Genomic DNA, 19,983 nt, shown 5'->3' with positions numbered 1-19,983 from the left:
CAGTGATGTTTTGGGGCTGTCGCTGGGCAACACAGACTTTCAACTCCCTCCAAAGATTTTCTATGGGGTTGAGATCTGGAGACTGGCTAGGCCACTCCAGGACCTTGAAATGCTTCTTACGAAGCCACTCCTTCGTTGCCCGGGCGGTGTGTTTGGGATCATTGTCATGCTGAAAGACCCAGCCACGTTTCATCTTCAATACCCTTGCTGATGGAAGGAGGTTTTCACTCAAAATCTCACGATACATGGCCCCATTCATTCTTTCCTTTACACGGATCAGTCGTCAGTCAGAACAAACAGCGAAAACATATACATGATCAATTTCAAATCTTAGAATCAGCTATTAAAGACTAACAGAACCCACTGGATTCTCCAATTACATTGAATGAACTACAGGACAAAATACAAACCCTCCAACCCAAAAAGGCCTGTGGTGTTGATGGTATCCTAAATTAAATGATAAAATATACAGACCACAAATTTCAATTGGCTATAAACTCTTAAACATCATCCTTAGCTCTGGCATCTTCCCCAATATTTGGAACAAAGGACTGATCACCCCAATCCACAAAAGTGGAGACAAATTTGACCCCAATAACTACCGTGAGATATGCGTCAACAGCAACCTTGGGAAATTCCTCTGCATTATCATTAACAGCAGACTTGTACATTTCTTCAGTGAAAACAATGTACTGAGAAAATGTCAAATTTGCTTTTTACTAAATTAACGTACGACAGACGACGTATTCACCCTGCACACCCTAATTGACAAACAAACAAACAAAATCAAAGGCAAAATCAAAGGCAAAGTCTTTTCATGCTTTGTTGAATTCAAAAAAGTGTTTGACTCAATTTGGCATGAGGGTCTGCTATACAAATTGATGGAAAGCGGTGTTGGGGGAAAAACATACAACATAAAATCCATGTACACAAACAACAAGTGTGCAGTAAATATTGGCTAAATATTGGCTAAAAATACACACATTTCTTTCCACAGGGCCATGGGGTGAAACAGGGATGCAGCTTGATCACCACCCTCTTCAACATACAGTGGGGAAAAAAAGTATTTAGTCAGCCACCAATTGTGCAAGTTCTCCCACTTAAAAAGATGAGAGAGGCCTGTAATTTTCATCATAGGTACACGTCAAACATGACAGACAAAATGAGGAAAAAAAATCCAGAAAATCACATTGTAGGATTTTTTATGAATTTATTTGCAAATTATGGTGGAAAATAAGTATTTGGTCAATAACAAAAGTTTCTCAATACTTTGTTATATACCCTTTGTTGGCAATGACACAGGTCAAACGTTTTCTGTAAGTCTTCACAAGGTTTTCACACACTGTTGCTGGTATTTTGGCCCATTCCTCCATGCAGATCTCCTCTAGAGCAGTGATGTTTTGGGGCTGTCGCTGGGCAACACAGACTTTCAACTCCCTCCAAAGATTTTCTATGGGGTTGAGATCTGGAGACTGGCTAGGCCACTCCAGGACCTTGAAATGCTTCTTACGAAGCCACTCCTTCGTTGCCCGGGCGGTGTGTTTGGGATCATTGTCATCCTGAAAGACCCAGCCACGTTTCATCTTCAATGCCCTTGCTGATGGAAGGAGGTTTTCACTCAAAATCTCACGATACATGGCCCCATTCATTCTTTCCTTTACACGGATCAGTCGTCCTGGTCCCTTTGCAGAAAAACAGCCCCAAAGCATGATGTTTCCACCCCCATGCTTCACAGTAGGTATGGTGTTCTTTGGATGCAACTCAGCATTCTTTGTCCTCCAAACACGACGAGTTGAGTTTTTACCAAAAGGTTCTATTTTGGTTTCATCTGACCATATGACATTCTCCCAATCCTCTTCTGGATCATCCAAATGCACTCTAGCAAACTTCAGACGGGCCTGGACATGTACTGGCTTAAGCAGGGGGACACTGCAGGATTTGAGTCCCTGGCGGCGTAGTGTGTTACTGATGGTAGGCTTTGTTACTTTGGTCCCAGCTCTCTGCAGGTCATTCACTAGGTGCCCCCGTGTGGTTCTGGGATTTTTGCTCACCGTTCTTGTGATCATTTTGACCCCACAGGGTGAGATCTTGCGTGGTGCCCCAGATCGAGGGAGATTATCAGTGGTCTTGTATGTCTTCCATTTCCTAATAATTGCTCCCACAGTTGATTTCTTCAAACCAAGCTGCTTACCTATTGCAGATTCAGTCTTCCCAGCCTGGTGCAGGTCTACGATTTTGTTTCTGGTGTCCTTTGACAGCTCTTTGGTCTTGGCCAAAGTGGAGTTTGGAGTGTGACTGTTTGAGGTTGTGGACAGGTGTCTTTTATACTGATAACAAGTTCAAACAGGTGCCATTAATACAGGTAACGAGTGGAGGACAGAGGAACCTCTTAAAGAAGAAGTTACAGGTCTGTGAGAGCCAGAAATCTTGCTTGTTTGTACGTGACCAAATACTTATTTTCCACCATAATTTGCAAATAAATTCATAAAAAATCCTACAATGTGATTTTCTGGATTTTCTTTTCTCAATTTGTCTGTCATAGTTGACGTGTACATATGATGAAAATTACAGGCCTCTCTCGTCTTTTTAAGTGGGAGAACTTGCACAATTGGTGGCTGACTAAATACTTTTTTTCCCCACTGTATGTTGAAGAGGGTGGTGATCAAGCTGCATCCCTGTTTCACCCCATGGCCCTGTGGAAAGAAATGTGTGTATTTTTAGCCAATATTTAGCCAATATTTACTGCACACTTGTTGTTTGTGTACATGGATTTTATGTTGTATGTTTTTCCCCCAACACCGCTTTCCAGAACAAGTTAAACTTCAACTGTGAGTGACGGAATCTAAAACAAAAATCCAGAAAATCATATTGTATGATTTTTAAGTAATTAATTTGCATTTTATTGCATGACATAGGTATTTGATACATCAGAAAAGCAGAACTTAATATTTGGTACAGAAACCTTTGTTTGCAATTACAGAGATCATACGTTTCCTGTATGTCTTGACCAGGTTTGCACACACTGCAGCAGGGATTTTGGCCCACTCCTCCATACAGACCTTCTCCAGATCCTTCAGGTTTCGGGGCTGTTCGCTGGGCAATACAGACTTTCAGCTCCCTCCAAAGATTTTATATTGGGTTCAGGTCTGGAGACTGGCTAGGCCACTCCAGGACCTTGAGATGATTCTTACGGAGCCACTCCTTAGTTGCCCTGGCTGTGTGTTTCGGGTCATTGTCATGCTGGAAGACCCAGCCATGACCCTTCTTCAATGCTCTTACTGAGGGAAGGAGGTTGTTGGCCAAGATCTCGCGATACATGGCCCCATCCATCCTCCCCTCAATACGGTGGAGTCGTCCTGTCCCCTTTGCAGAAAAGCATCCCCAAAGAATGATGTTTCCACCTCCATGCTTCACAGTTGGGATGGTGTTCTTGGGGTTGTACTCATCCTTCTTCTTCCTCCAAACACGGAGTTTAGACCAAAAAGCTCTATTTTTGTCTCATCAGACCACATGACCTTCTCCCATTCCTCCTCTGGATAATCCAGATGGTCATTGGCAAACTTCAGACAGGCCTGGACATGCGCTGGCTTGAGCAGGGGGACCTTGCGTGCGCTGCAGGATTTTAATCCATGAAGGCGTAGTGTGTTACTAATGGTTTTCTTTGAGACTGTGGTCCCAGCTCTCTTCAGGTCATTGACCAGGTTCTGCCGTGTAGTTCTGGGCTGATCCCTCACCTTCCTCATGATCATTGATGCCCCACGAGGTGAGATCTTGCATGGAGCCCCAGACCGAGGGTGATTGACCGTCATCTTGAACTTCTTCCATTTTCTAATAATTGCGCCAACAGTTGTTGCCTTCTCACCAAGCTGCTTGCCTATTGTCCTGTAGCCCATCCCAGCCTTGTGCAGATCTACAATTGTATCCCTGATGTCCTTACACAGCTCTCTGGTCTTGGCCATTGTGGAGAGGTTGGAGTCTGTTTGATTGAGTGTGTGGACAGGTGTCTTTTATACAGGTAACGAGTTCAAACAGGTGCAGTTAATACAGGTAATGAGTGGAGAACAGGAGGGCTTTTTAAAGAAAAACTAACAGGTCTGTGAGAGCCGGAATTCTTACTGGTTGGTAGGTGATCAAATACTTATGTCATGCAATAAAATGCAAATTAATTACTTAAAAATCATACAATGTGATTTTCTGGATTTTTGTTTTAGATTCCGTCTCTCACAGTTGAAGTGCACTTATGATAAAAATTACAGACCTCTACATGCTTTGTAAGTAGAAAAACTTGCAAAATCGGCAGTGTATCAAATACTTGTTCTCCCCACTATATATCAACACATTGCGAGGGCAGTAGAACAGCACCCAGCCTCACCCTACTAGAATCTGAAGTCAAATGTCTACTGTTTGCTGATGATCTGGTGCTTCTGTCCCCAACCAAGGAGGCCCTACAACAGCACCTAGATCTTCTGCACAGATTCCGTCAGACCTAGGTCCTGACAGTAAATCTCTGTAAGACAAAAATGATGTTGTTCCTAAAAAGGTACGGTTGCCAGGACCACAAATACAAATTCCATCTAGACACCGTTGCCCCAGAGCATACAAAAAACTATACCTAACTCGGCCTAAACATCAGCACCACAGGTAACTTCCACAAAGCTGTGAACGATCTGTGAGACAAGGCAAGAAGGGCCTCCTACGCCATCAAAAGGAACATAACATTTGACATCCCAATTAGGATCTGGCAAAAAATACTTGAATCAGTTATAGAACCCAGTGCCCTTTAAGATTGTGAGGTCTGGGGTCCGCTCACCAACCAAGAATTCACAAAATGGGACAAACACCAAATTAAGACTCTGCACTCAGAATTCTGCAAAAACATCCTCCACGTACAACGTAAAACACCAAATAATGTATGCAGAGCAGAATTAGGCCGATACCCTCTAATTATCGAAATCCAGAAAAGAGCTGTTAAATTTTACAACCACCTAAAAGGAAGCGATTCCCAAGCCACCTATAACAAAGCCATCACCTACAGAGAGATTAACCTAGAGAAGGAGTCCCCTAAGCAAGCTGGTCCTGGGGCTCTGTTCACTAATCAAATCAAATCACATTTTATTTATCACATGCGCCGAATACAAAAGGTATAGATCTTACAATGAAATGCTTACTTACAAGCCCTTAACCAACCATGCAGTTTTAAGAAAAATAAGTGATCAGTAAAAAATATAAATAAAATAATTAAATAGCAGCAGTAAAATAACAGTAGTGAGGCTATATACAGGGATTACCGGTACAGAGTCAATGTGCGGGATCACAGGTTAGTTGAGGTAATTGAGGTAATATGTACAGTACCAGTCAAAAGTTTGGACAGACCTACTCATTCAAGGGTTTTTCTTTATTTTGACTATTTTCTACATTGTAGAATAATAGTGAAGACATCAAAACTATGAAATAACACATATGGAATCATGTAGAGACCAAAAAAGTGTTAAACAAATCAAAATATATTTTATATTTGAGATTCTTCAAATAGCCACCCTTGATGACAGCTTTGCAACCACTTGGCATTCTCTCAACCAGCTTCACCTGGAATGCTTTTCCAACAGTCTTGAAGGAGTTCCCACATATGCTGAGCACTTGTTGGCTACTTTTCCTTCACTCTGCCGTCCGACTCATCCCAAACCATCTCAGTTGGGTTGCCGTCTGGTGATTGTGGAGGCCAGGTCATCTGATGCAGCACTCCATCACTCTCCTTCTTGGTAAAAAGCCCTTACACATCCTGGAGGTCAGTTGGGTCATTGTCCTGTTGAAAAACAAATGATAGTCCCACTAAGCCCAAATCAGATGGGATGGTGTATCGCTGCAGGATGCTGTGGTAGCCTTGCTGGTTAATTGTGCCTTGAATTGTAAATAAATCACAGACAGTGTCACCAGCAAAGCACCCCCACACCATAACACCTCCTCCTCCATGCTTTACGGTGGGAACTACACATGCAGAGATCATCCGTTCACCCACACCACTTCTCACAAAGACACGGCGGTTGGAATCAAAAATCTCAAATTTGGACTCCAGACCATGGACAAATTTCCACCGGTCTAATGTCCATTGCTAGCGTTTCTAGGCCCAAGCAGGTCTCTTCTTATTATTGGTGTCCTTTAGTAGTGGGTTTTTTGCATCAATTCGACCATGAAGGCCTGATTCACACAGTCCCCTCTGAACAGTTGATGTTGAGATGTGTCGTTGACTTTTATTTGGCCTGCAATTTCTGAGACTGGTAACTCTACAGAACTTATCCTCTGCAGCAGAGGTAACTCTGGGTCTTCCATTCCTGTGGCGTTCCTCATGAGAGCTAGTTTCATTTTACATTTACATTTTAGTCATTTAGCAGACGCTCTTATCCAGAGCGACTCACAGTTAGTGAGTACATACATTTTCATACTGCCCCCCCGTGGGAAACGAACCCACAACCCTGGCGTTGCAAGCGCCATGCTCTACCAACTGAACTACAGGGGACCTGTAGCGCCTGATGGTTTTTGCGATTGCACTTGAAGAAACTTTTCCGGATTGTTCCGAGGTCCCAAGTTCTTGATATTTTCCATATTGACTGTCCTTCATGTCTTAAAGTAATGATGGACTGTCATTTCTCTTTGCTTATTTGAGCTGTTCTTGCCATAATATGGACATGGTCTTTTACCAAATAGGGCTATCTTCTGTATACCCCCCCTACCTTGTCACAACACAACTGAGTGTCTCAAACGCATTCCACAAATTAACTTTTAAGAAGGCATACCTGTTAATTTAAATGCATTCCAGGTGACTACCTCATGAAGCTGGTTGAGAGAATGCCAAGTGGTTGCAAAGATGTCATCAAGGGTGGCTAATATAAAATATATTTTGATTTGTTTAACACTTTTTTGGTTACTACATGACTCCATATGTGTTATTTCATAGTTTTGATGTCTTCACTATTATTCTACAATGTAAAAAATAGTAAAAATAAAGAAAAACCCTTGAATCAGTAGGTGTGTCCAAAAGTTTGACTGGTAGTGTACAGTCGTGGTCAAAAGTTTTGAGAATGACAAGTATTGGTCTTCACAAAGTTACTATGGTATACTGAATTATAATTACAAGCATTCCATGTGTCCAAGGCTTTTATTGACAATTACATTAAGTTTATGCAAAGAGTGAATATTTACTTCTGGGCCACATCCTGACTGATGGCAGCCCATTCTTGCATAATCAATGCTTGGAGTTTGTCAGAATTTGTGGGTTTTTGTTTGGCCGAGCAGTTGCCATACCAGGCAGTGATGCAACCAGTCAGGATCCTCTCAATGGTGAAGCTGTAGAACTTCTTGAGGATATGAGGACACATGCCAAATCTTTTCAGTCTCCTGAGGGGGAATTGGCTTTGTCGTGCCATCTTCACAACTGTCTTGGTGTGTTTGGACCATGATAGTTTGTTGGTGATGTGGACACCAAGGAACTTGAAGCAGTCAACCTGCTCCACTACAGCCCCATCGATGAGAATGGGGGCGTGCTCGGTCCTCCTTTTCCTGTAGTCCACAATCAGCTCCTTTGTCTTGATTACGTTGAGGGAGAGGTTGTTATCCTGGCCCCACACGGCCAGGTCTCTGACCTCTTGCCTATAGGCTGTCTCACCATTGTCGGTGATCAGGCCTACCCCTGTTGTGTCGTCGGCAAACTTAATGATGGTGTTGGAGTCGTGCCTGGTCATGCAGTCATGGGTGAACAGGGAGTACAGGAGGGGATTGAGCACGCACCTCTGAGGGGCCCCCGTGTTGAGGATCAGCGTGGCAGATGTGTTGATACCTACCCTTACCATCTGGGGGCGGCCCGTCAGGAAGTCCAGGATCCGGCTGCAGAGGGAGGTGTTTAGTCCCAGGATCCTTAGCTTAGTGATGAGCTTTGAGGGCACTATGGTGTTGAACGCTGAGCTGTAGTCAATGAATAGCATTCTCACATAGGTGTTCCTTTTGTCCATGTGGGGAAGGGCAGTGTGGAGTGCAATAGACATTGCATCATCTGTGGATCTGTTGGGGCGGTATGCAAATTGGAGTGGGTCTAGGGTTTCTGGGATAATGGTGTTGATGTGAGCCATGACCAGCCTTTTAAAGCACTTCATGGCTACTGATGTGAGTGCTACGGGTCTGTAGTCATTTAGGCAGGTTACCTTAGTGTTCTTGGGCACAGAGACTATGGTGGTCTGCTTGAAACATGTTGGTATTACAGACTCAAATCAGGGACAGGTTGAAAATGTCAGTGAAGACACTTGCCAGTTGGTTAGCGCATGCTACGAGTACACGTCCTGGTAATCCGTCCGGCCCTGCGGCCTTGTGAATGTTGACCTGTTTAAAGGTCTTACTCACATCGGCTACGGAGAGCATGATCACACAGTTGTCCAGAACAGCTAATGCTCTCATGCATGCTTCAGTGTTGCTTGCCTCGAAGCGAGCATAGAAGTAATTTAGCTCGTCTGGTAGGCTCGTGTCACTGGGCAGCGTGGCAGTGCTTCCCTTTGTAGTCTGTCATAGTTTGCAAGCCCTGCCACATCCGACGAGCGGCAGAGCCGGTGTAGTACGATTCAATCTTAGTAATGTATTGATGCTTTGCCTGTTTGATGGTTCGTCGGAGGGCATAGTGGGATTTCTTATAAGCGTCCGGGTTAGAGTCCCACTCCTTAAAAGCGGCAGCTCTACCCTTTAGCTCAGTGCAGATGTTGCCTGTAATCCATGGTTTCTGGATGGGGTATGTACGTATGGTCACTGTGGGGACAACGTCATTGATGCACTTATTGATGAAGCCAGTGACTTATCTGATGTACTCCTCAATGCCATCGGAAGAATCCCGGAACATATTCCAGTCTGTGCTAGCAAAACAGTCCTGTAGCTTAGCATCAGCGTCATCTGACCACTTCTTTATTGACCGAGTCACTTGTGCTTCCTGCTTGTAAGCGTCGCGGGTCTGGAAGGTCTTTATGGAGAAGCTGGGGGGCCACGGTCAGCCTCACATCCTGGTACCAGCCTCTGTCTAACGGGCAGGTGGAGAGGACTAACCAGGCGCTGGGGAGGTTCCATAGGAGTCACTGCCAGGACCGGCAGGGGGAGTGGGCCCGGTTCCTTCCCTGAGCGGAATACGCCCAGAACTCACTTCGTCACTCCTCCACCAGGCTGACTCCCTTCCAGTGCGTCCTGGGATATCAGCCGGCCCTGGCTCCGTGGACTCCGAGCCAGACCGAGGCCCCTGCAGTTGACGAGTGGTTCCGACGCGCAGAGGAGATGATGGACGCCGCCCACTTGAGGCTCCAGCGCGCCATCCACCATCAGAAGGATCAGACGGACCGCCACCGCAATGAGGCTCCCGTGTTCCATCCTGTTGATCGTGTCTGGCTCTCCACCAGGAACCTCCTGCTCCGCCTGCCCTGCCGGAAGCTGAGCCCCCGGTTTGTGGGGCCCTTCAAGGTCCTACGGAGGGTCAATGAGGTAACATATAGATTACAGCTCCCTAATAATTACCGGATCTCACCCTCTTTTCATTTGTCCCTCCTCAGGCTGGTGGTTCCTGGTCCCCTGGCTGAAGCCGTCCCCCACGACACCCCTCCGCCTCCCCTGGACATCGAGGGAAGCCCCGCCTATGCCGTCAGAAGCCTCCTAGACTCCCGACATCGTGGCAGTCGGCTCCAGTACCTGGTGGACTGGGATGGGTACGGTCCAGAGGAGCGGTGTTGGGTTCCGGTGGACGACATTCTAGATCCCAACATCATCCGAGATTTCCACCTTCGCTGGGGGGGGGGTACTGTCACGTCTATTCCTTTGAAACTTGTGAGTAACGTTTACTGTTTTTGATTATTTCACTTTTGTTTATTATCTATTTCACTTGCTTTGGCAATGTAAACATGTTTCCCATGCCACGAAAGCCCATTGAATTTAAAGGGGAAACAGAGGTGAAGAGACAGAGGATGACAGACAGAGTGGAGCAGTGTAAACGGTGCCTGCAGTGTTAGTGTGCCGTCCCATTCACGTGGGGTCACCCTGTGGAATACCCCCCGTGGTGGGGAGCTGCAGACAGCGTTTAGCGATTGTTGGCCAGCTGACTGACTTCAGTCTGTTCCGCCAGCACTTTCTAATACCCACACACCTAGCAGAAAGCTGGAGAGAAATATACTGTGGTGGCCCAGCATTAATCCACGTGAGAGGAAGGGAGAGAGACCGAATAGAGGGAGAGCGTAAATATGTGCAAGCTAACTCACTCTCCATCCCTCCCTGTGCCTGACAGTGAGATTATGTGACTCCCCTACTGTACTGAGACCATACTCTACTGTAACTGTCTGGCAGGCATAAACAAACACCTGGAGCGGGCCAAATCAAAAGGAAATATTCAGGCGTCGCCGTGAAGCTCAGTGAAATATTGATGCATTGCAGGCTAAGGTTCTCATTAGGGGAAACGGAGGGGAAATGGGCCAATCGCATCCCAACGCCTTGACAATCATAGCAGCCACAGCATGTGGTGGAAGGAGGATGATAAACTATATTAATTTAGTAGGACAATGTCAAGGGTTGATGTGATAATGTGCAGTGGATCTGTCATGTTTGGATACTAAGAGAGAAACCCCACCCTGTCCCAGCAACCCTCATAGCATCATCCAACCGACCCCACCACAACAGCCATGTACCCCAAGGTCTCCCTCACCCCCACACCAGCCTCACTCCCCACCCCGCCCCTACCTGTCTGTGGTATGTGGTGGGCTGTTTATTTGGGTGCAGCTGAACTGTACAGCTCGTAAACATACACCTCAACTACAACTATTATTCTCCTCTCTCTGGAAAGAGCTGAGTCAGAGAGGGGAGAAAGAGCTGAGTCAGAGAGGGGAGAAAGAGCTGAGTCAGAGAGGGGAGAAAGAGCTGAGTCAGAGGGGAGAAAGAGCTGAGTCAGAGAGGGGAGAAAGAGCTGAGTCAGAGAGAGGAAAAGGAGCTGAGTCAGAGAGGGGAGAAAGAGCTGAGTCAGAGAGGGGAGAAAGAGCTGAGTCAGAGGGGAGAAAGAGCTGAGTCAGAGGGGAGAAAGAGCTGAGTCAGAGAGGGGAGAAAGAGCTGAGTCAGAGCCAATGAGGGATTTGAAGATGACTCTCTGACATTGTCTCTGACATTGTGTAGCACATGGGGATGTGTGAGACTTCCTCCTCAGCCTTCAGCGTCCCGCTTGCGTCGCCTCATTAGCTAGCTGTTGAGGTGGTAAGATCGAATAAGACGCTTGCTGGAGGATGGTCACGTGTGTTTGTGAGGCAGAGGTCCCAAGTTTGCGCCATGTATGGGCCGAATCGGGAGGAAGTGGTACTCGCTAAGCAAGCAGCGTGACGTCCTTTACAAGTGCTTGTTCTGATATTTCTTTTCAAAACTAATTTACACGTTTTGGTTATTGTATTGCTAGATATTACTGCACTGTTGGAGCTAGAAATACCTGCGATAACATCTGCAAATCTGTGTTTGATTTAATCTCATTTCTCTTGAAGCTTGTGATGAATTCCATCAAAGATTAAAATGAATTCTAACAATGAAGTCTCCGTGTCAATTAACTCTATAACTATGTCAAATAACTTTAAAAGATTGTACAGGCGGAGAGCGCAGGAACCAGACCCTCTGTGCCAACTTTTCCCTATAGGATTCAGGTCACCAAGTGGTATCTGAGGAATGGGGACTTGGGGGAGTGGGCAGAGACAGACAGCCGCTGTCTGTCAGTCATTGACACCCGCTGTCTGTCAGTCAGTCTAAGATGGGATGCCTGTACGGCTGATAGATGTTGCAGGGGAGAAACCATGACACTGCATTATTCCACTACCATTAGACTGCACTATTCATTCTCCTGACCTAGACCAGACAGAGGAAGGCTAACATAGTCTCAATCAAAAAGTATTGGCAGTTCACACTTCTATTAATTATTTTTGGTTTGATTGATTCTCTTTTATCTGTGGTAATATCACTTTAAGTAAGTTCTTTAAGTGTTCTTAAAGTGACAAAGTTTAAAGAGTTCATAGTGGCAAAAGCCTCTCTAGAGATTGTGATAACGTATCACCATATTTCAGGGCCCGAGGCCGTAGCCCTAAGTGTCACCCTCCTCCACCCACCCATCGCCCCAGGAAATGAAGGACAGGGTGACTGGCTAGGCTATTCAAAATGGAGACTGTAGCGAAAACACTGTGTTGGGCAGATGGGCTGTTGGGCTAAATAAGGAAACAACACATTCTGTGGGCTCCAGTGCTCACACCCTGAGAGAGGGACACGCACGCACGAACACACACACGTAACACACACACACACACACACACACACACACACACACACACACACACACACTGTGCGACAGCAGCTGAGGCAGGCTGGCAGGCATGCACACACACACACACACACACACACACACACAGCTGGCAATAGAGGGGGAAGCTTTATGTCTTTAATCTTCTGTGGCTTTTGTCCTCTTAGGTTTAAAGAGGAACTCACAAAAGTGGATTTAACCCACAAACAAACAAACAAACAACAAACATTATCAGGAAAGAGAGGACCCAGAGGATATGTCTTTAGCCAACCAACACCCGAACATCATCAGGAAAGAGAGGACCAAAAGGATGTCTTTAGCCAACCAACATCCAAACATCATCAGGAAAGAGAGGACCAAAAGGATATGTCTTTAGCCAACCAACATCCAAACATCATCAGGAAAGAGAGGACCAAAAGGATATGTCTTTAGCCAGAAAACATCCAAACCAAAATATAATTCTAAAGGAAATCCTCTTACGTTATGTTCATCATCTGGGCTAGTGTGGATTTACCCTTCCCCTCTAGATTACACCAGGGACTAGCAGGGCAGAGATTATACTACACATACTAAGGCCTGCAGCCCAGGCACACCAAACACATGTAGTACTCCCTGAGGGGAGGGGAGGGCCGATCAAAGAACAGGCGGATAGGCCCGGATCCCAAACAAACACACAGACAACTTGAGGGACTGATCTACTGATGTTCAGTATCAGAGGGAACAGAATTTCACCTAGATAATGTATAATAATATCTATAAACGCTTAATAAACTGTATGTATGTGTTATTGTCCAACTGCATCCTATGAACATTGGCATAACCTTCACACACAGTAGCATGACATTTGCTCATGAATAATTTCTTATTAAAAGGCCTTAAAAGTTACATTTAATTTAAAGTGGGACCCTCTATGCAAATAGCATGTGTGTCTGTGGGAAACCGTTTGTTAATGAATAAGCCAGCACCAAGGGAAGGAGGGTCTGTGTCAGGCCAGGCTGTCTGAGGTAGCTAGGTACCATGTGACCCAGGCCTCTGTCTGTGGAGGAGGGGACAGGGGGACAGAGACACCACGACATCACCTGACTAGTGATGTGGAACCACCGGCAAGGCCGTCCTCACACACACACACACTGAAAGGGAATAGGAGGTGCCTGGTAGTCCCAGCTTTCTGGCCTTCAATATTTAGCCCTCATTGTTCTAATGAGGGCTGGGCAGTACCGGTGAGCACAGACACACACACACACACATCTAAGCAAGGCAACATCACAGAGCTGATTCATACCACCTGCTCCCCAATTACACTTCTCATCTGCAGACAGGGCAGGCATCACTTTGGACTGCCTGATGTGTTGAAGAAAGGACACAGGGATGGTTGTGCGTCATTCACAGCTTATAATCTCTGACAGGCGATGGTTTAGTACCTCCTGGCAGCTGGTACCCTGAGGGGTGGCCATTCTGTCTCCAACTGGGTTGGTCTTAGTGCAAGCGCAATGACACAGACACACACACACACACACACACACACGGACAGTGACATCCACACACACACACACACACACACACAGTGACACACACACACTTCAAATGAACTCTTATTTATCCATGTGTAGTCCTCTTTTCAGGCTCTATTCATTTATTTTCTTCAGAAGAACAAGATAAAGAGGTGACTGTCCCCTCCCTTTCTTCCCCTCACCCCCCCCCTGTTGCAATCACCACTTCCTGTTTGGCCCTGCGCTACTTCCTGTGTGTGTGTGTGTGTGTGTGTGTATACTGCGGTGTGTGTCGCAAAGCTCTCTGTATCACAGTTACCGCTGAGAGATAGTCCTGCACCGTTAGGCTGACACACAAGGGCTCTTGTCACATGTGTTAGGAGTGTGTTGACAACTTGACAGACTGATAATGAGCAGCATGCTGTTAGAAAACATTAAAGGGAAAATCCACTAAAAAACAATATTTGGGTATTTTTTTCATTAGTCCACTGTTGATACAGTCTCACAATGTTTTACAGGTCAGCAGTCAAGTTTAAGATATTGGACTTTCAGGAAGCAAAGTGTCACCGGCCACATCATCATCATCATCATCATCATCATCATGATGAAGCAAAAACCTGACTGCTAAAATGCAAAACATTTTGGGACTATATCAACAGTGGACAAATGACAAAAATACCAAAATATAGTTTTGGAGTGGATTTTCCCTTTAAAAGTCTATAGAGTTTGAGGACAATTAACGCTTGGAGCGACAAGGCACCACAAATGTGGGTTTAATTTGAACTCCTCGTCTCCCTGTGATCTAATGAGATCAATCAGTCTGTGGATGTAGATTTAATGATGAGGTAGGCTGTGGATGTAATGATAAGGTAGACTGTGGATGTAATGATGAGGTAGACTGTGGATGTAATGATAAGGTAGACTGTGGATGTAATGATAAGGTAGACTGTGGATGTAATGATAAGGTAGACTGTGCATGTAGGTTTAATGATGAGGTAGGCTGTGGATGTAATGATAAGGTAGACTGTGGATGTAATGATGAGGTAGACTGTGGATGTAATGATGAGGTAGACTGTGGATGTAGATTTAATGATAAGGTAGGCTGTGGATGTAGATTTAATGATAAGGTAGACTGTGGATGAAATGATAAGGTAGACTGTGGATGTAGGTTTAATTCCCTGATATCATCAGTGATTCATAGGGCAGTCAGTCAGTCTGGTGATTCTCCTGGCTGAGTTCGTTACTCAGATAAATCTCATTAGTTAGCTATCTGCTGACGGCTGGGCTGGCTTTGTGTTGGGGTGTGTGACTGTGTGTGTGTGTGTGACTGTGTGTGTGTGTGTGTGTGTGTGTGTGTGTGGGGGGTGGGCTTTGTGTGTGTGTGTCAGTAGTCCGCCACCCAGAGCTAGGCATCAGCTGGCTGCCTACTTTAGAACACTCATGCTCCCAGCATGCATTGTCCCTTGTCCATTTAATAATACCATGTGGTCGACTTTCAAAAAATACAACAAAGTAGTCTTACCACATTGGTCAAAACTGTATATGAGAAATCTTTATGTGTTGTTCTTATTCAGAAACCCCCCAGTGTTCATTCATCACTAGCAATGACAATGTGCCCCATTATCATCCCCGACTCTCCCTGTGTCAGTATGTAGTGCTGCCACCACCCCCACCCAGACTAGAAACAGGACCAGTCGATTCATCTCTTTCCCCCGAGGCCCCTAGACTCTCCACAGGGTGCCAAAACAGAACAGACAACACACATGAACACACCACTACAGCTCTCTCTCTCCCTCCCTCCATCCCATCTTCTCCCTCTACTAGCTGTGAGGGATAACATAACAAGTGGGAAACGGTAGCGCTCAGTGCTAACAATGCTAGCTGTGAGGGATAACATATGTGGGAAACTATAGCGCTCAATGCGTGCTAACAAATGCTAGGTGTAACAATGCTAGCAACAATGCTAGGTGTAACAATGCTAGCAACAATGCTAGCAACAATGATAGGTGTAACAATGCTAGCAACAATGCTAGGTGTAACAATGCTAGCAACAATGCAACAATGCTAGCAACAATGATAGGTGTAACAATGTTAGCAACAATGCTAGCAACAATGCTAGGTGTAACAATGCTAGCAGGTGTAACAATGCTAGCAACAATGCTAGGTGTAACAATGCTAGCAACAATGCTAGCAACAATGCTAGGTGTAACAATGCTAGCAACAATGCTAGCGACGATGCTAGGTGTAACAATGCTAGGTGTAAGGGACAACAAAACAGAGCAGTAAATGGTAGCGCTCAAATCTAATGATTCACACAGGCAGCACACCTCTGTTGAAAGGCCTCAGAAACATTTCATAATCTGAAGTAATGAAAGGAGAGATACCTTTGGCTTTTTCAAAGGTTGGAAGTACACAGAGTTCAAAAACCTGTTGGTGAGTGTGTAGATAGAGGAGTGTGTGTAAAAAGATTTAACGTCACACTATAATTGGCTCTTCAGAAACCTTAAATCAAATCAATTTTTATTGGTCACATACACGTGTTTAGCAGATGTTATTGCGGGTGTAGCGAAATGCTTGTGTTTCTAGCTCCGACAGTGCAGTAATATCTAACAAAGCCGACGTCTCTGTTTCCATGGTTACCTTTGGCACAGGAGCTGTTTTAGGTTTGTGTGTTGTGTTGTGATTGACCGGTGTTCGTTCTGCTATGTTCCACTGCAGGTTGGACACACAGCATGGCTACTGGAGAGGAACCATAAAAAATAAGGCGGTACATGATAGGGATCCCACCCAATCTGGCAACAATAGGGAAACAGCAGGGGAGAATTCCACCCAATCTGTCAACTGCAGAAGGGAGTACAGCCGGTGGGACTCAGAGGTGCAGGTCGATTAATATTAAAAGGAAGTGTGTGTGTGTGTGCGTGTGTGTGTGAGCGAGCGTGCGTGCGTGCTCAAGGCCTTTGCTCTCAGCAAATACATTTGAGACCTCAGAGGTCAAACCAGAGTAGGTAACATTAAGGGCGGTGTCCACAACACACTTTAACAACACTGACAATCTATCTACAACACTGGTTGATGGTTGGAGAGTATGGTTCAGCTTTCATGGAAGGGTCCATAGCAACACTCAAGAGCTGCTGTTGCTAGTGCGTGGGGAGGCTGGCTGAGCTGTCACGGTGTTGACTATACCCAGTCTGCTGGCGTGTGGGGGTGGCACAGGGGGCACAAAGAGAGGAGGAGGAGGAGGAGTGGACGGGAGAAGGCAAAGTTTTAACCCTCTCTAAAGCACTTCATGCTCTCTTAAGGTTCTCAGATGAAAGGTTTTCACTCAGTATGAAGCCTCACAGATCAGGCTACAGCAGAATCTATCCAAGGCAGTGCAGTAACACAGTATGCTCTGCTATTATGTAAATACCTTGCTCATATGAAACTCCAACCGCCTCATGTACCTCTCGATGGTTTTGATTTGCTGCAGACAGAAATAGAACAACCTAGAGTTACAACGTATTGGTGACAAGAGAAGATACTGTCAGTAAATCCTGCATCTCCGCATCTAAACCGTGACAGCAGCTAAAACAGAGGGTAACATGATCAAACAGGTCACACTTTCAGCTGAGAGAAGACTCGTTTATGGTAATCTAATCTCCTCTGACTTTTCCTGGCAGGGAAGTTATTTAAATGTAAACACACACAAACACACACACACACAAGCATGCACACACACACAAACACTCACAAACAAACACTTACACACACACACCCACAAACACTCACACACACACACACCAACACACTTCAAAGATCCATCCCATCCCCACTCAGACAGAAAGGTTAGGCAGTCTGTTTAGGCAGTATGTTTAGGCAGTCTGTTTAGGCAGTCTGTTTAGGCAGGCCCTACCCTCCACTCACTCACCTTGTCAAGGTCATACAGGACTCCCTTGGGGGGAAAAACAAACACACACACACACAGTCATTAGTTACTGCACAGCATATGAAAGCACAGCTCACGTCTACGCCATTAAATGCAAAGCAGATTGCGGTTGTCTGACATCAAAAGGAACATGATTTCTATTAAAACAGCCTCCTCTCATGGACAAGCTGTCTTTGGTTAGAGGAGCTGAAATGTGTTTGCTCTCTGACTAGCGTAGTAGCTACCAGCTTCAGAACCCAGATGAGAGGCATCTTATGTGAAATGTCACGGTGAAGAAACAACACCATTATCATTAACAACATTATCATCAGACTAATTAGCATGAGGAGATATGAGGTTGGCTACACTAGCGATGCTAATCAACCCAGTCCTCTGGGACTACCGTTTCTCATATTGGATCCCCAAACTAGCACACCTGATTCATGGTCCTCTGTAGCTCAGCTGGTAGAGCACGGCGCTTGTAACGCCAAGGTAGTGGGTTCGATCCCCGGGACCACCCATACACGAAAAAAAATGTATGCACGCATGACTGTAAGTCGCTTTGGATAAAAGCGTCTGCTAAATGGCATATTATTATTATTATTATTATTATTCAAATCATCAAGGGCTTGATGAATAGTAGACTTGTTCAATCAGATGTGCTAGTGTTGGGATAGATCCAACATGTGAAACGACAGGTTGGTCCCTGAGGACTGGGTTGAGAACCACCACACTACATAGAAGTGTATAGGCCAAGGTTCCCCAACTGGCGGCCCGCGGGTGATTTTATTTGGCCCCCAAGTTCTGAGCCCCCCCCCCCCCCCCCCAATAAAAGTTGTTTTATTTGTATTTCTTTTTTCATTGTTGGACATAAAAGACTGAAAAAAAACCCAGCAAATCAGCTCCAAGTTATTTACATTTTGGAAATCTGTTCCAAAGTATTCCCATGCATAACAGATGTGATATAAGCAAGGTTTGAAATTATTATGTTTTATTAAAATATTATATCTGTCTGGGCTTTATGTGGTCAATTTGCAGTCTAAAAAATTACTTGTAATTACGTTCCGGCCCCCGGACCATCTTCTCAAGAAAAAAAACAGCCCATGGCTGAATCTAGTTGATGACCCCTGGTATAGGGCGCAGGGTCTCTAGTTGATGACCCCTGGTATAGGGCGCAGGGTCTCTAGTTGATGACCCCTGGTATAGGGCGCAGGGTCTCTAGTTGATGACCCCTGGTATAGGGCGCAGGGTCTCTAGTTGATGACCCCTGGTATAGGGCGCAGGGTCTCTAGTTGATGACCCCTGGTATAGGGCGCAGGGTCTCTAGTTGATGACCCCTGGTATAAGGCATAGGGTCTCTAGTTGATGACCCCTGGTATAGGGCGCAGGGTCTCTAGTTGATGACCCCTGGTATAGGGCGCAGGGTCTCTAGTTGATGACCCCTGGTATAGGGCGCAGGGTCTCTAGTTGATGATCCCTGGTATAGGGCATAGGGTCTAGAGCGTAGGGTCTAGGGCGTAGGGTCTAGGGTGTATTTAGGATTGCACAGTTAGTGTTAGTGTTGTTGATGACATCCTGTCTCACATCCTGTCTCACCAGTCTGGAGTTCCTCTTCATGTCCTTCATCAAAGAGGTGAGTTTGTCCAGCCCCGTCTGGTGCACCTCCAGATACTCACTGACGGAGAGAGAGGGAGAGAGGGAAGGTGGGGGGATGGAGGGGTGAGAGAGGGAAGGTGGGGGGATGGAGGGGTGAGAGAGGGAGAGAGGGTAGGTGGATGGATGGATGGATGGAGGGGGGAGAGAGGGAAAGAGGCGGGTGGAGAGAGGGAGATAGAGGGGAGGGAGAGAGTGGGAGGGAGAGAGGGGGAGGGGGAAGGAGAGAGAGAGAGAGGTGACAAGAGGGAAAGAAAATGGAAAGGGAGAGGGGAAGAGAGGGAGAGAGATGAAAGGGAGGGAGGGAGGGAGGGAGGAAAATAGGAGGAGGGAGGGAGAGGAGGGAGGAAGAGGGGCCACAACTTACTATACAGCTTTCAATCGAGACATGTCACGAACATTATCATATGGGCCATCTGTGTGTGTGTGTGCGTGTGTGCGTGTGTGTATGTGTGTATGTATGTGTGTGCCCAAGGGATGGAAACTATGAGAGGTGAGGCAGCATGTTTGAGTGATGAAAGGGAAAGAGAATGTGTGTGTATTAGCAACAGCTTCTACCCCCAAGCCATAAGACTGCTGAGTATTTGCATTGACGCCCCCCCCTTTTTTTA

General features: G+C 45.8%; 1 protein-coding gene across 1 annotated transcript in view; it reads right to left on the bottom strand.

The window, feature by feature from the left end:
* Nucleotides 1-19,983, bottom strand: part of LOC311132870 (rho family-interacting cell polarization regulator 2-like) — a gene marked incomplete at its 5' end in the record, with an annotated part of 97,760 nt that overhangs the window by 16,603 nt on the left and 61,174 nt on the right. Inside the window, 3 exons of the mRNA XM_084166227.1 lie at nucleotides 17,225-17,278; nucleotides 17,723-17,746; nucleotides 19,316-19,394. Coding sequence (XP_084022353.1) covers nucleotides 17,225-17,278; nucleotides 17,723-17,746; nucleotides 19,316-19,394 — 157 coding nt within the window. The remainder of the gene's footprint in view (nucleotides 1-17,224; nucleotides 17,279-17,722; nucleotides 17,747-19,315; nucleotides 19,395-19,983) is intronic.

The sequence above is a fragment of the Coregonus lavaretus genome (assembly GCF_964263955.1).
Source record: "Coregonus lavaretus genome assembly, chromosome: 7".
Classification (NCBI taxonomy): Eukaryota; Metazoa; Chordata; class Actinopteri; order Salmoniformes; family Salmonidae; genus Coregonus; species Coregonus lavaretus.
Note: the sequence above shows the minus strand (reverse complement) of the source record. Positions and strands in the feature narration are given on the sequence as shown.